We start from the raw sequence: 16,891 nt of genomic DNA, 5'->3' as shown, positions 1-16,891 counted from the left end.
TAAACGTAGTATAAGTATTTTTATGATTTAATAAAAAACTAAAGAAAAAATGCCAAGAAATTCTTGCCGTTTGTGCAAAAGCACACATAGCGTAATAGTATTGATGTTTTTAGTCCGGAAGGTTGAGGATTTAAGCCGAAATTGGACAGTGGTATGCAACAAAACCAAGGGTTAACGCCAGATTTGGAAAAAAGCGAACACCAAAAAGAAAAGAAAAAATAATAACAAAATCAAAGATTGCTTTCAAATATGAAGACGCCAGTTACCTGGTACACTTTATATTATTTCACTATGATAGAAAGCAGAGATCAGCTACAATGTGTATTAATGAAATTTTACATTTAATAGAGGAAAAGAAACATTATAAGAAAAAGGTATTTTTTTGTTTTTTTTTTTAGATATATCTGATGCATTTTATTGTGTTGATTTAAATATTCTTCAACAGATTTTAAAACGTTTGGGTATTGACTCAAGAATTGGTAATTGGGTATATATACATATATATTTTTTTCTTTGAGGAAGTTAACTCTTGGAGGTCATATGGTAGAGATTAATAATGGTATTCCGCAAGGAAGTTGTCTCTCCGATTTTGTTTAATTTGTATACTGCAAAACTTCATAACATTAATGAATACAATACTTCGTTATTTCAATTTGCTGATGATTTGGCTATTGTGTCATATGTTTTAAATGGAAATGATGCTATTTTAAATTTGGCTTCAAAGATCTCTGATATGCAGATTTTGTGCAGCTCGCTTAATTTAAGTTTTAACTCAAATAAAACAAAGTTTGTGTAATATGACAACCAGTTGCAGGAATAAATTTAGCATTTAAATGATTCTAATATTGAGCAAGTGGATAAAATTATTTGGCTTGGTAGATCAATAAAAGCTAATTGTACTATTGGTGGTCAAATTGAGAGTTAAAAATGTGGTTGTTATGCACGATTGAGAGAATACAAAGGTTGCGCCGATCTCGGACCGCTATTCCTCTCTTAACGAATTTGACAGAATCGTTGTTTGCATGACGTCACACTGGTGCAACTTGTTTACGTTTTCCTTGCAACATTTTTTCTTCTTCTTCCATTCTTGCTCACGTTTTGGCATTTCTCTCTCGCAATTGCACCAGTGTGACGTCACACAAAAGTTATTCTCAAAAATCCTCTCTGATCGGCGCAATCTTGTATTCTATCATTCTTGGTTGTTATGGGTAGAAATCTTTTAGTCAAATTAACTTCTATAAAATCGGGTTTAGCTCCTACGGTATATTTAAATTTGTTCATAGTGTTTGTTAGATCTAAATTAGAATAAGCAATTACTACCTATGCTAATGCACCAAAGGGTTGTTTAGGTGTTCCTCCAAGTACTCCAACCTTAACTAGGTATGCTTTGGCATGTGAGTTGCCTCCTTTAAAAAGAGCTGAATGGTTAACTGGTAAAAAACATGTTAAGCAGTGGTTCATAAAATTTTATTTAAGATATAAATTAGTTAATGGCAATGTATTAACCCCAGTTATAGTTATGTTTTTGAGAAGTTTGGGAATTTATTGTGTAGAATTAATGTTAATGTTGCTTTTTTTAGGCAAACAGATGTGGTGATCTCCGAAATAGTGCTATAACTTCTACCGCTTAGACTTTGTTGCTTTTTCAATTTTTCCTAATAAACAATCGTGGTACAAACTCAATAAAAATATTAAAAACAAATTTTATTTTAAGGGATTCAGATCTTAATGGCTCTAAAATTAATGTTTCTCATGAATAATTGGAATCGATTTGTTATGAAAAAATGCAGATTTTTTAAATGCTACGTATGCTTCGGTTAGTGAAAACCAGGGAACCGATTTTATGGAAATCGCCTTTTTTTTCTGCTAAAGAGATAGAGTATATTCGATTAAGAATGTCCACGATTTAGCTTTCCCTGATTCCATATATACACATTTATGTTGCCTTTTTTTGCCTTTTTTAAGATATTGCCTTTTTTTTGCCTTTTTTAAGATATTTGCCTTTATTTTGCCTTTTTTAAAATATTTGCCTTTTTTGCCTTTTATACCTTTAAAAAAGTGATTATAGCATTTACAATTTTTTTTTAAAGAACACAAAATATACACATGCCCATGCGGCTTATAGAGCGAAATTGGTGTTGGAAAAATTCAAAGCCGTTTTCTCAGCTAACTTAGGCTTGGAGACAATAAGGGGTGTGGATAAAATTGTAAAGGGTGAGGAAAACACCCTTATACCTGATAATATGAACGTTTCAAACGTTCCATATTTAAATTGGGCTCCACTTGTATCAACTTACGTCGAGCGCACATTTCGTACATTCAAGGCTTTTCTTCACGAAAATAGGATGAAAATGCTGCCAGAAAACTTCAAAATGCATCTTGTGGTTCAATGTTACTACAACTTTTATGAGTTAGAAACTCGAAAGGATAAAATAGTCAAAGATTCAAAGTACAAATTTTGCATATAATGAAACTAGTTTATAGTTTTTCTCTTTTTACTTGTAATATAAACATTTCAAAAATAAATGTATTTTTTGATTGTTCTTCGTATTTTCTGTCTTTTTTAGTGCCTTATTTGGCTTTTTTTGCAATACCTAGTGCCTTTTCCTGCCTTTTTCGCTATTTTGTTTTGCCTTTTTTGCAATACCTAGTGCCTTTTCCTGCCTTTTTCGCTATTTTATTTTGCCTTTTTTTATAGGTTTTTAGGTCCTAAAAATCCGTTCCCTGGTGATAACATAGTTGGTTGTGCTGTATATGATGTTGTTTATAATTGTTCATATCTTCTTAATATAGCTGAAAATCTTTCTTCTATAATGGGTGAATTGGTTGCCTTATTTCAAACAGTTTTGCTGATTAAAAAATATATTTGAAAAAAAGTTTGTATTTTTACAGACAGCGTAGCGGCAATTAAAGTTTGAAATGTTAAATGTACGTTAAATTATTTGGTTGCTGAAGTTCATAACCAAGTTTTTAATTCATTTATTGAAAGTCTTGTAGTAACTTGGGTTCCAAGTCATGTTGGTATAAGTTTTAATGAAAGGGCTGACTTTTTTCTATATCTTGAAAATCATATAAGTAACATAGCGGCCATGTGTACTATCCGCAGCACTTTTTGTTCACGGAAAATCCGTAAATTTAAAATTGTAATATCTCAGCGAATCAAAAAGATATTTGAGCAAATTTAACGCCATTTTAAAGAAAAAGACTTGTACTTTAACACCTTTTTTGTATTTTTTTGAGAAAAATTAATCTGGCTAGCATACACAGCTTAAAAAATAGGCAAAAACGGCATTTTTTGCACTTATAGGTTAGAATATCTCAGAATCCTGATGTGATAGAGCAATTCTGTGGCCAGATTTGAATTCAGCGCACCGAAAATCTTCGGGAAAGTATAGTCTGTTTTCTGAGTAAGGAGATCGGTCTTATTTTTTCGGCCTGTGTAACTAATTACAAAATAGATAGTTAAAAAAAATTCAAAATTAACTAAAAAAGATTTTAAAAAATATACAAATTATAATTTAAAGAGTAAAAATATATATTATATTGATATTAAATTTAATTTAAATATATTAAAATTTAAATTAAGAATTTTACAGTTCTTATATAAATTGTTAAATGTTATTTTTATTCAAATGTATTGTTTTATTTTATTGAAAATATTATCTTAGTTTATATAGAAGTTTTATTGTTACTGTTATTTAGTTTCTTTTAACCGACCTCGAAAAAGGAGGAGGTTATCAATTCGTCGGAATATTTTTTTTTTATGTACGTTTTCGCATAGCTTTGGACCATGTCAACCGATTTCGATAATTCTCTTTGCGTCGGAAAGGTAGTGTCTCAGAGGTGGTCCCATACTAATCTGGTTTAGATCCAATCATTGGATCATGAAAAAAATAACGGTAGTCCTAAATTTTTATATGAGAATTGAAGTCGGTTTTGTTTTTTGCTTAAAAATGACTTGTTTTTATTTATTATTATTATTATTTTTTTAAACGTATTTTTTTCTCCTGTGGAGTTTCTTCGATTTCGGTTTATGGCGATTATGGTGTGTTTTAAGGATAATTGAATTCTCCTTGCCATTCTGGACTTTCAAGTTCTTAAAGCTACAAAAAGAATTTTGATCAGAAATCGTATGTCGTAAATTTTGGTAAATAATGTGGCGAATACTGCGGCAACACAAAGCGAACAACGAGAAATAGGCAGAATGTTCGAAGAATGACGTAGAATGTTCCACAAAGAGAAACGTCAAGTTGGATGAACACTGCGAACAGGGAGCGAAAGAGAATGAGCGATAAACTTCAGAATGTTCTAGAGTTGCCATAAGTGCCAGCGCAGGTATATAAGGGCGCCGCCACCACGAGGTGAGTTAGTTACAAGTCAGCAAGCTACAAGTAAAGTGAGCGGAGAATTGAGTGGCGAATAAGCAAGCTATAAGTTTAATTGTGTTAACAAGTAGTAAAGCGTTGTTATTGCTTTAACAAGTATTGTAAAGTGTTTTTTACTGTATTAGCAAGTATTGTAAATTGTTTGTTGTACAATAAAGTTAATTGTACTACAATTTGGTCAACGTTAGCATTTATTTAACAATCCAGCGATACGAGCCCGAGCATATTTGGGAAATCCCTCAAGGTTTCGAGGATAATCGCAACAATAAGAACATATTCCGTTATAAAACTTTACCTCTGAAATTGCCCAAATATGTAACGAGATTAGCGAAGGTGGAGTATGGCAACCATGATGTTTTAAATAGCCCTGTTCGCGTACGCACTATCCAGTAAATCCGGTACTAATTTTACTGGTTTTTTACTGGATGTCGTTTTCGTACGCAAAAGCTTGCAAGAAACTAGCAAAAGAGGGGAAAATGAGAGAGCAAAAATTACAGCTGAACTTGCAAATTTTACGGGATTTTTACTGGATAAATTTTTACTAGCAACTATTTGCTAGTAAGAAAAACAGCTGATGGCATGATGCTTAATGTAATTCACATTACCAAAATAAATGTTTGTGGTGCTTTTAGAGTTGCAATTGACAAAATAAACCTATTTAAATGTATAATAAAATGGAAAATACTAGTTTTCTAAGAAAATTGCATTGGAAAATAACAAAATAAATCAGCTGTTCATAAAACTAGCAACTTCTTTCTTCTTTTGCGTTTTCGTATTTTCTTGCATATTTCACTCATTGGGAGTAAATATTGGCTTACTCTCCGAAATTTGGTTACTGGCAAGTTACTGGATATTTCTTGCTGGAGAATACAAAAACACAACTAATGTCATACGCTATTTGACAGCTGGCGCTTGTCGCTGTCGCGTTTAATGTGTTTTGACATTTATGATTCAATGAAACAAACGCGATCTGTAAACAAGGTAATTTAAAATTTGGTTGGTATTAGATGTAAATTACTAAGGTATTCCCTCATTGTGCAACTCAATATGTTAATCCTTGGCATTGTACTCAACATTACAACTATAAAAAGCTGAGGAAGAAACTGAAGTTTGGGAACTGGCGATTGCACCACAGTGCTTATGATTGCTGGACCAAACGTAGTGCGCTGTTTTCGAAGGACCTACGTCTTAATTTAAATTCGAATACCGATAGTAATCAACTGCAAAATGAAGTATGAAAATTGCGTTGAAAAACAAACAATAGAATACACGCACACCACCGTTCCGGCCTCAATGCGCAGTCCTTATTGGAAATACTTTGGGTTTCCTTCAGACAGTGCTAATAAAATTTTAACGCGGCAAAAGATTATCTGCACGCTTTGTGGTACTGCCATTACTTACAACAAAAATACATCCAATCTTCGCACGCACCTAATTGCGCGGCATCCGGAGCGACTGCATGAAATGCATCTGCAGCAGCGGCAGCAATGCTCAACATATGCCGGCTTGGAAGAGGGCGACAGTAATGATGTCTCAACAGATGTTTTAAATGATGTTGAATTAAATGAAGAGAGCGAAGTAAAAGTACAAATATGTAAGCGCTCAAATTCGCTCGACCATGATGAGGGTAGTGCTTTAAAAATTAAACGACTGACCTCAAATTATCGTGCAGTCAATAAAATAACATTAACAAGTGATCAAGAGGTCAGTATCTAATGCTAAGTAAACTTACTTTCATGCTTCAAATGCTATTTTGCAGGACTCTCAATATCAACATGAAAACACAGGGAATTTAAAAGCAATTCTAAACCATCAAAAAATTAATGATGTGAATGAGCACGTCGTTGTTAATAAAAGCAGGAGTGGCTACGAGTTTCTCGATTCAGAACCAGTTAACGCTTTGACAACAACTGGAACCGAAGATGTGGTCATTCATTGTGCTGACGATTTCAGTGTTGATACTGTACACAATGAAGCACATGAATTCGTAGAAGACGAAGCAGTTACGCTTGAAAGCGAAATCACGCAGAAATCTTTGATTGACGACTCAAGTAGTTCCTCGTCCGGTCACCCGGGACAATCGAAAACATCCAGTGCGTTGCAAAACAGAGCTTCTTACGTCGAAGGGCTTGCAGGCATGCTGGTCACCGATCTATTACCGTTTAGTGTTTTGCGGGGGTTCGGCTTTAAAACTCTTCTTAACTCAATTGGAGCTCCTACAGTAGATAAATATGAAATTGAGAAGAAAGTACAGGATGACTTTGGGCAAATGCAAGATATTCTAAAAAAATATATTTCACAAAACATTTTGCAAGATCATAAACCATATTCACTTAGTATTGAATCTTATATGAATAACGAAGAGGAGAGCATTGCTAGCATTTATGTTAACTTTCTTAATGTTGATTATGAAAGGAAATTGGAAAGTGTTCTATATGAAGAAATTGTCTGTAACGGCCCAATAGACTTGGAAAATGCTTTGCTAGAATTCGATCTGAGCCGTTGTGCTGTAATTGTAGCAATGGTGGACGAGAATTCAGTCGTAAATGAATTCGCCACAACTCATGGTAGGTTTTCTCAACTTGAATTTAAAAACGTAGTCAAATGTCTGTATGTTTTAATTAGAAATTGAAGTGGTGCCATGTTTGGATGCATTACTTACTCGGTGTCTTGACCTAATATTCGAACAGAATGTAGTCTTAGAGGTGCTTCACAGGATTTTTAAACTATGTCAGGTATTTATAAACGTCATAGTATATTATAAGACTGCATATATAACGAGATTATCAATGATTTTGTAGTATCTTAATTTGACAGAATTGCCATCCCATTGCTCGTGGTCGAAGCTAAAATTTATTAAAGATTTCCTCGACAGCTCATTAGCGAACGATTTGGAATGCCAGGATATGGCGTCAGAGTTGGAACCTTTCATAGCATACATAAACCCTTTGAAGGTATATACGAAAAAATAAACTCTCAGTAAGAAAGATTAACTTAGTTTAGCCAATTTTTTAGACTTAGTCAAGAATAAGCTGTGTAAAAAGTAGGCTAACTTTTGACTTATGTAAGTCCAAAAAATAGCTAAACCAAGTTGAGTTGGAGAAACCGGGCTGGTTCGAGGCATGTAATAAAAGCGGCATTACTGCTGTACTGATGAAATTTTGCATCACTGTTGCATCTGCCCAACTGACAATACGTTGCTAGAAATTCACACTGAACGTGATACTCTAATAATTTGCGCAACACTGCGGTTGTGATTGCAACTCGAACAAGCCCATAATTAATATTAAGCTGTCCTAAAGAAGAGGAACAAAGCCTTATCAAAAGATGTGATGATCTCCTAATCAGACTTCTAATATCACTCTTAATATATGTTATTCAAGCGATTGGCACAATAATGACTATTGTAACTGTTCATCATAATACTCTTCATAGATTACATTTGATACAATAACCACAGAATCGTTACCACTCTGTACACTTGTTCGGCCATTGATTACGAAACTTTTCGAGGAACATTTCTTAGTATTTAACACAGAGGGTAATGTTTACCTGGAGTCTGCGCAGAAAGTAGTCAATGTTGAACTACGCAACAGGTAGGCAAAATGTTTTTTTTTTTGAAAATTAATAAAAATAATAATATGTTTTGGTCCGGTAACTTAGCCTGACAAAGTGTTCATATTTTTCTGAGGCAGTAATCTTTGATCCGCGCTTTCAACATGACTTTATTCAGCCCAATAGTCAACAGATATGTGATCAACGACAAAATGCCACTTTTGAAAGTATTCAACGCCAAGACATAGTGGCGGCAATTAAACAGCGGTTTCAACGTTTAATACCGACGTCAGATACACAACTAAAAGTGGGACAAAGCCAGCAACATGCCTTACCACAGATAGTACCAAAATCAAGTTAGTAACTATGTAGCTAGGTAAACTTCTCATGAAAATTATTTTAATTATTATTTTTTTCGTTTACAAGGTTTAAGATCTTTTTTTCATCGCATTAGCGATGCAGCGGGCGCAGCTAATCGAAAGCATTCCAACAATCCGATTCCGAAGCTAACCCAACCAGAAAGTGCTATCGATGTAGAATTTAATCGATACAAGTGTGAGTCAACATTAGATTTAGAACAATGTCCGATAAGTTGGTGGCAATTGCAAGCCCATCAATATAAGCAACTGTACGAAATCGCCAACTACTATCTGAGCGTTCCATGCTATGCGGTACGTTCACCGACGATAGGCGATCATGAAGAAACGGTGGTAAATAGCAGAAGTGTGCGGTGGCAAAGGCGTAGGGCACTTCGACTTCAGCACCCTGTCGAAAAGTGTTTGTGGTATTTACACTATAATCGAGAATTATGTGATAAGATAAAACAATCCAAACAGTTATGTCCATAGTTTCAACTTAGTTATAAAATCTGGTAAAATATTTTTTCGCTATCTAATTAGCACACGCATGTTTAGTTTTTAGTATGCTATTTTTAAGTCGCTCTTATTATATGTATCCTTTTCGATTTTTTCAAAAAAAGTTCATATAATATACTCGATCTTAGGACAAACTAGTTTTTCCTGGGCGAAACTAGTTCTATCTAGATCCGATACATCCGTCTAACGCGAAATCATAATATAAATAAATATAAATGTTTATGTTCTTGCTCGTATCAAAAAAATTAGTTCCAGGTAAGCTCCTTATTTTTTAGAAATAGGGGCAGTTTCATAGGGTTAATAAAGGAATGAAATAATTCTTTATTATTTATAAATCAACGTATTTCACATTTCTTTATTATTTCAAAAAGATATAAGTTTAGTAAATAATAATCATATAAATACTTGCTACATTCGTGTATGTTTGTATATTTGTTATAATTCATTTATTGTTTTATTTTTTCCTCTACTTGAAGTTTGGCATTAGGTGGTTTATTTCCCATTTAAACTTCATCCCTAAAATTTTTTCGGCAGCAAGCAGTTCTAAACATTGTTACACACGTTAAAGGAGGATATGTTCTTAAAAAGAGTAAACCAATGTAAAATATAATACATAAAGACACGAATACGGATTAAATAAAATTTGATATATGTAGTTAAATACATAGTACATACAATATTTCTCCCAACAACAAAATGTTCATTTTGTGTATGTTTGTATATGTATTGAAATTACAAAACAAGAAAATGCATTGCGCATATGTATGTAGCTCTTCTCATCATATTTCTCAATTTATTAGTATGTATAACTATTTAAACTAGCGTAATCATGCAAGTATACTACCTATGTAATATTGCTTTATAGACTTACACATGTATTTTCATCCATAAACTACATACATACGTATATATGTATATAAATGTAAACGTATGAATATGGTGCATAATTTTTAACTCGAACTGGAAGTGGAAGAAAATAAATACCTTTTGTGGTTTCCACATATCTTAGCAAAGACGCGTGTAAAGTATAATTTTAAAATACCTTGTCTTAATTAAATCAAATCTTCTTAAGCGGCACGCGCTCGTTCTACGCATATTGCCGAACTTTTGATTTTGTTCTGGATGTTAAGAAATGATATGTAGTACAATACGAGCGTGATCGCTGACCTCGCAAACCTATTGGGTGCTTGTAAATTAGCACGAGCTTTAATATCCCAATAAATTTAAATATCGTCACCTTAATTCTTAAAGGCCTAAACCAACACTATTTATTTATTAAAGTACAACTTCAAGAAAAATTTTACAGTGTTAGTACCAAAGGAGTTACATGCAACTTTTTAAAAATCTCTACCGGTTTTGTAGTGTTTTCTGCTTCTGTAAGAAAAAAATTTGTTGGCTAGGGCACTTGTGAACTAATATAACGATATATTTATATATATATGTATGTACATACATATGTATCTGACAACTGAATTAAAAGTTTTAATAAATCTAAAAGTGTGTTTCGAGTTAAAAACTTATGACCCATACCTGCTTATGTCTACTATCTATTATTTATCCACTCAAAATCAGCATATGATTGTTTTAATACTTGTGCATACGCTCGTTTCTAGTAACATATATAGAACAAGTGGAATATAGAATGCGCTTCGCGAACCAAAAACTGAAGAAGCAATTTTGGTGTGCTAAGCAACGGCTGGGTCACCAAGAATTCACCTCTTTCACTGCTTCATACGCCTTTGGAACAGCAGCCCACTCGTTTTTGAAGGTTCTAAGTTAAACATTTTTTTTTTTAATTCCCTAATTCAATTTTGGTTTTGTTAAACGTCCGTACTCAAACGGAATCGCAAAATTGAATTTACTTTGTTTTCATTTGCAATAAATAAATTTCAGCTGCGGCTTTATTACATGAATGTACGCGTACATAATATACATATATGTAAGTAAATTTTCATTTAACCTTAATGGAGCACGGATTTATGGGAGGACCATGTGACCTGGGCATTATGTTAAATAGGAAAAAATATTGAATTTGCTCTTGAAATGCTTTCAACTTGATAAAGACTAACATAAAAGATTAAAATCACATTTTAAAATTTTCACTGCTAATATTCATAAGAGTGTTCTTACACTATATGTATTTGCATCTGCAAATGTGACTTTTTCGAACATATGCAAATGCATCTGCCTGTCAAATTCACAGTATTTATTTAAGTATTTAAAAGTACGTTCTTTGAAAACGAAAACACCAAGCCCACATGATTCTATATGTGTGTCAGATGAAAATAGCAACATTTCTATTTCGTATGTACGCGCATCTGCTTTGTACAGAAACAAATCTAATTTGCCTTTACATGATATGTTGGCATTTCCATATGTAAAAAGTGGCATGCATACATGCAAATACATATCGTGTAAGAACACCTTAAGCTGACAAGACTTATTCATTCTTATTTGTTTTCATTTCGAATTGTTTTAAACAATACTTCGATATCTGATGTAAACAATTTTCAAATACAAGAACAAATAATAGGCTACAATCACAAAATATGATTCTAATGGTGATGTGTTTCAAGTATTGCTTACTATTTCGTCGCCGGTTTCTCTCGAAATACTTCGCAGACGAAAAATGCTTCTCTATGATAATTTAAATATATTTTGCGTTGAGTTAAATGAATGCAGCATGTTTGGCTTTCCTAAATTTTCCCGGGTTGGCTTTTAATTTTTACTAATTTTTTTTTTAGTTCAAAAATGATTTGATTTTATTTACGTATGTAGTGGTTCCACATAATTTGCCGGATAAAGCCCAACGCGCCCATTCATACGTCCCTTGCACCAACCTTGTTCATCTTCATCTTCAAGCTTCTCGAAGACATCACCTTAAATATATTTGAAAAGAAAATATACATATTTACTTATATATAAAAATAGTGTTTCGAAAAGGCACACGACCTAACCTTGTTTAAATGTTAGCTCATCATCTTCTGCGCCTTCATAGTCATATAAAGCCTTGACTGGTACACCTTTTTCTCCATTATCCACCAACACGTTATCGCCTTCATCCCATTCCTCCTCTTCTTCGAATGGATTGACGTCGGATTTGCCATTCCCATTCCTGAAATATAAAAAAAATACTCCAAATTAGCCCCAAAACGGTCAAAATTCTGACGACGGTAATGAGAAAACAATGCTCAATGCGTGGGTATGCAAATTTTTACCGCACACAGTATAAATGTTCACACTTGACTTAGTTTTGATTATTTCTATATTTATGGGGATTAACTTACGTTACGCTTGAATTGCGATTGTTTGAAGCCGATGCTGCATTTGCGCTTTTACCGATCGCCGCAGCCGATGACGCTGTCGCTGTTGTAGGCGAAGACGCAGATTCTTGTGGCATGGATTTTCCACTAGATTTGCTCGAATTTGCCGATGATTTCTTTAAGCTATTCGTGTTATATTCCTGTAAACAAAAAAAAAAGTAACCATTTGCAAACCGTCAGAGCAATATTATAAATACATGCGGGTCCTCAGAAACAGGACGCTGATTGATAAGTGTGATTGCTGCTGCTGGAAGAGCCTCCTTTGATTTGCTGCCCTTTGCTATATCTCTGAACTCTTCGGTGTATTCCTGAAGCAATGTAAATTAAAAGTATGTACATATGCATGCGGAGCTATAAATTCTACTTACGACAAATGAGGGCCAATTCATAGCCATATTTACACCGTGATTATTTGACCACCACTTCAGATCCTTCTGCTGATCTGCATTATTTATGGTGTGATAGAACTCTTCGTATATTTGCGGCAGACTATGGAGTTCAAACGTATTAAAAAAATAGGTGCAAGCTTTTGTCAAAGGCAAAAAAGAAACAACTCACGTACCATTGCACCTTGGTGAGGTCCAGGCACGCGTGAATATTGAATAGAACATCTTTAAAGAAGACCAATCGTGTCCTCTCCATGGCTTGGCACTTTTCAAACACTGAAGTCATATCCTCGATATATACCGAATTATATTTGGTAATCTCTGCGATGGCCTGCTCGTATTTCTCCCGACATTTTGCAACTTGATCTTTAGTTTTCTGAACACGATCGTGCATTTTTTTGACCTGCGAATAAAGAAATAAGTATGTAAATATAATATTTGAAATGTGTATGCTATGTACTTGTAAATGCATAAATAACAAGTAAAAAAGTCTAAGTTCGGGCGGAGCCGAACATTAAATACCCGGCGCAAGTATTAAATATATGTTTTTCACCTTTCCGAAAGCTACCGCTACATGGTAAACCGAGGTGTATCTATTTTGAGTAAATTAGCGTCCTTAAATTTCGAAATATTGAAGTTTCAAGCATATCTGAAATTTACTGTTATATGAAAAGCGGCCGTAATTTTAGTTCGATTTCAATAAGTTTCAACGTTTGCTTCTATGTGGCAAGTACAATAACCACACCGAGTTTGGTACAAATTGGTAGAACGGTTACCGAGATACATATATGTGATCATAAGTGGGCGGTGCCACGCCCATTTTTCAAAATTGTATCCTAACGTATTTCTTGGTAACGAATTGTTGCAAGCATCAATTTTGAATAAATTAGCTTCAATAATTACTGATTTATCGAAGATTTCGTATTTCTCTAAATTACCGTTATATGGGATTATTGTCATATTTTAAAAATTTTCGGCCATTTCGTATGTTATACCAACGTTAACAACTGTGCCAAGTTTGGAAGAAATTGGTGCAGCGGTTACCAAGATATACACATGTAAACATAACTGGGCGTGGCTACGCCCATTTTCCAAAAATTTATAATATTCTTATTTTTCGTCTAAAACTTATTGTAAATATCAATTTTGAGTGAATAATCTTCAGTAGTTACGAAACTATCGCAGTTTTCGTATTTCTGAAAATTACCGTTATATGGGAAGTGGGCGTGGTTATTGTCCAATTTTTAAAATTTTCGGCCATTTAGTATGCTGTATCAAGGCCAACAACTGTGCAAAGTTTGGAATAAATTGATGCAGCGGTTACCAAGATATACACATGTAACCATAAGTGGGCGTGGCTACGCCCATTTTCAAAAAAATGTTAATATTCTTATTTTTCGTCTAAAATTTATTATAAATATCAATTTTGAGTGAATTATCTTCAGTAGTTACTAAAATATCGCAGTTTTTGTATTTCTGAAAATTACCGTTATATGGGAGGTAGGCGTGGTTATTGTCCGATTTTGCCCATTTTCAATACCATCCGTCCTACGCCCGAAAGAAGTGCACATACCAAGTTTCGTTAAGATATCTCAATTTTTACTCGAGTTATCGTGTGCACAGACGGACAGACGGACGGACGGACGGACGGACGGACGGACAAACAGTCACCGCTTAATCGATTTCTCTTTTCATCCTGATCATTTATGTATACATTTGTCTATATCTATCTCGATTCGTTTTGCCTGTTACAAACAACCGTTATGTGAACAAAGTTATAATACCCTTGTGCACAAGTGCGCTCGGGTATAAAAATACTGAATGAGGAATAATTTAAACAGAAATGAAGAATTTTGCTCGAGGATAGCCATTTTCATTGGAAACAAAGTATACACAGCACGCTGCATTTCCTCATCTAACGCTTTCAGAATTGCCAAAAAATGAAAGATTTAACTATTGATATGTACCCAGACATTTTCGGGTTATGTTTTTAAAATTTACATTGATCCAAAAATTTTAGATAATTCTAAACCTGTTGTATTGTATATAAAGTTGTATTTTGTTTAGTTTTAGGATTTGCTAAATGACATCTATACCAATTAAAAGCTTGGCCATATTATATGTCTACACTGCCTTCTTGCTTCAAATATGGTCAACAAATTACTCATTTGTATTGATTTTTAAATAACCTAACAATGTGAGTTGCGAAAGACCTTTATGTTTGCCTTGATACGCAAACAAAAAATCGCTCTTATCTTTAATAAATAGGCAACAATGCGGGAATGTTGATAAAAAAGAAACCTACACATGAAAAACGGTGTCGAATCGGTGAAGCAAAGTTAATAATTTCTTCATTTGCAGTTCCCACCGAGCCACTAACATATAAGAAACTGTGTGGTAGTGGTCAAAGGGTTAATACAATCTTACTGATTCTATGTGTTGATACATACTTGGTCCGGTGACAGTGAACTATCCGCCGTGGCATTCCGTTCTTGATTGGTGGCACTGCGCTCCGTTTTGCAGGCAGCATGGTAATCAGACTTTGTCTTCTCTACTTTTGCTAGCAACTTAGCCCAGGGCTTTTGCGCCTTCTTAAACAAATCTTCCATATCCTTGCGTTGCTTGATTTGCATAAGCGTGTGATGATAATTGTCCTTTTGCCAACCTTTTATTTGGCTGCTCACGTCGTTGCATAAATTTTCTTTGATCTTCATGTGTACGTCACTGATGCGTTCAGATTCGGTGAGTACGCTTTTCCATGCAGCTTCCGTAGTACCATATTCGGGACCTTATTAATTAGAAATTAGATGTTAATTGAAAGCATACTATTATGTCGCAAGGTTTGAAATAGGGACAATGTAATACCAAATTTCTGCTAGATATTGAAGTGATAAAAATTACAATTACATTTTTTTGTGCTCAACTTTGTCATTCAAATTTGTATTATATCAACGCCCTATGAAAACCAGGCATTGCATTTAAAGCTAATTTGTAAACAGAAAATTTATAAAACTTAAGTCAAGGCGAATTAATATATATTATGTATTAATTATACATATATAAATTCGCCTTGATTTAAGTACTATATAATTTGCGGTGCACTGAAACCAAAATTTATATACCTAATAAAATAAAAATTTCCCTTATCAGAACATTAGAAGCCCATACTGGTGGTATAAGAAAGTAATAAAAGAGTATTTTCCCTGAACCTTAAAACACAGTTATAAACCTATATTCAACTGTAAATACTTGAAATCAAATCAATACGTGTTTAAGAACTCTAATAAGTTTTTACATTTTTGATACGGGTACGATATTTACCAATACAAATCAACAAATGCAAATGCGATTTCATTTGATTTCAAGCATTTTCGACATACTAACTGATTGCGAAGTTTCTTAATGACAAATGTGTGTCGATCTTAGGTGTGTGCTACACCTATGTATGTATGTACATCTGTTTATATGTAAGTACGTACTGTACAATCGCAATCGATTTTTGAAACCTTTAATATGGTACCCGTTGTGACAACGAAAAGAAAAGTGGCTCAAAATAAAGTTAGATAAAATGTGTAAACAGAAATGTATCTAAACAATAGGCAAAGTGGCGTCTAACTGAAAACATGGGTGGCCGGTAAAAACGTAGATAGATAGCTTGGCATCAAGCCGGGGTGACGCCTTGGGTTACACTCGCCCGCATTGTTGCCCGTAAAATAATAAAAACATATGTATGTATGCATGTACATTAGACTGCATCACTTCCCATAAAAAAAAAAAATCGCTACTGTGTTTCCATCGAAATTATAAAATCCATTATATTTTAAGACTACCACCAAAATATTTCGGAAGAATATCAAGATTTACGTGTGGTGGACCGATTTGAAAGGTATTTTCTCACCCTTTTTATTTATTTGCTAATACACGCATTTTTTGCACAGAAATAAAAAGAGCGAGAAAATGCCTTTCTACTGAGACCACATAAGTCTTAATCAGTTTTGGCCCAGTTATTCAAGTTTTTCGTAAAACAATCTTTAAAAAAAGTTAAAAAATAGCATCAAAAACGTCATTATTACGATTCCGTTGAGAAGATTTTTATGCAAATTTTTTACGCTTAATCTATTGTCATCTGAGGGGATTTTTTTAAAAAAGTTCTTAAGAAACTATTTATATTCGTAAAAACCTACATTTTTGGAGGTATTTTCAAATCGGTCCAACTGACGTAAATCTTAATATTTTTCCGAAATGTTTTGGTGAACGTCTTAAAATCAGAGGCCGAAAATAACCCGGCCATTTATTCCTGTGTCACAAATTGTCATTTACTTCTTGTTATAAAAAATAAATCACTCACAATAACTGTTATAACAAGC

At 33.7% G+C, this 16,891-nt stretch overlaps 2 protein-coding genes across 2 annotated transcripts in view; one reads left to right on the top strand and one right to left on the bottom strand.

Moving 5' to 3' along the window:
- Positions 1–5,348: 5,348 nt before the first annotated feature.
- On the top strand, positions 5,349–9,469 carry LOC118739199. The gene is made up of 8 exons (XM_036470388.1): positions 5,349–5,366; positions 5,477–6,089; positions 6,145–6,952; positions 7,011–7,120; positions 7,187–7,339; positions 7,821–7,981; positions 8,049–8,296; positions 8,367–9,469. The coding sequence occupies exons 2-8, from the start codon at positions 5,613–5,615 to the stop codon at positions 8,786–8,788; spliced, it is 2,379 nt and encodes a 792-aa protein (XP_036326281.1). The 5' UTR covers positions 5,349–5,366; positions 5,477–5,612; the 3' UTR covers positions 8,789–9,469.
- A 1,984-nt stretch (positions 9,470–11,453) lies between these two features.
- LOC118739200 (protein kinase C and casein kinase substrate in neurons protein 1) overlaps positions 11,454–16,891 on the bottom strand; it is an 8,421-nt gene continuing 2,983 nt past the window's right edge. Inside the window, exons 3-9 of the mRNA XM_036470389.1 lie at positions 14,975–15,312; positions 12,701–12,927; positions 12,507–12,627; positions 12,336–12,446; positions 12,103–12,278; positions 11,773–11,930; positions 11,454–11,694 (exon numbers count right to left, since the gene is read on the bottom strand). Coding sequence (XP_036326282.1) covers positions 11,582–11,694; positions 11,773–11,930; positions 12,103–12,278; positions 12,336–12,446; positions 12,507–12,627; positions 12,701–12,927; positions 14,975–15,312 — 1,244 coding nt within the window. The 3' untranslated portion in view covers positions 11,454–11,581. The remainder of the gene's footprint in view (positions 11,695–11,772; positions 11,931–12,102; positions 12,279–12,335; positions 12,447–12,506; positions 12,628–12,700; positions 12,928–14,974; positions 15,313–16,891) is intronic.

This window comes from Rhagoletis pomonella, unplaced genomic scaffold (genome assembly GCF_013731165.1).
Source record: "Rhagoletis pomonella isolate Grant_MI unplaced genomic scaffold, Rhpom_1.0 Rhpom_scaffold_00005, whole genome shotgun sequence".
Classification (NCBI taxonomy): Eukaryota; Metazoa; Arthropoda; class Insecta; order Diptera; family Tephritidae; genus Rhagoletis; species Rhagoletis pomonella.
Note: the sequence above shows the minus strand (reverse complement) of the source record. Positions and strands in the feature narration are given on the sequence as shown.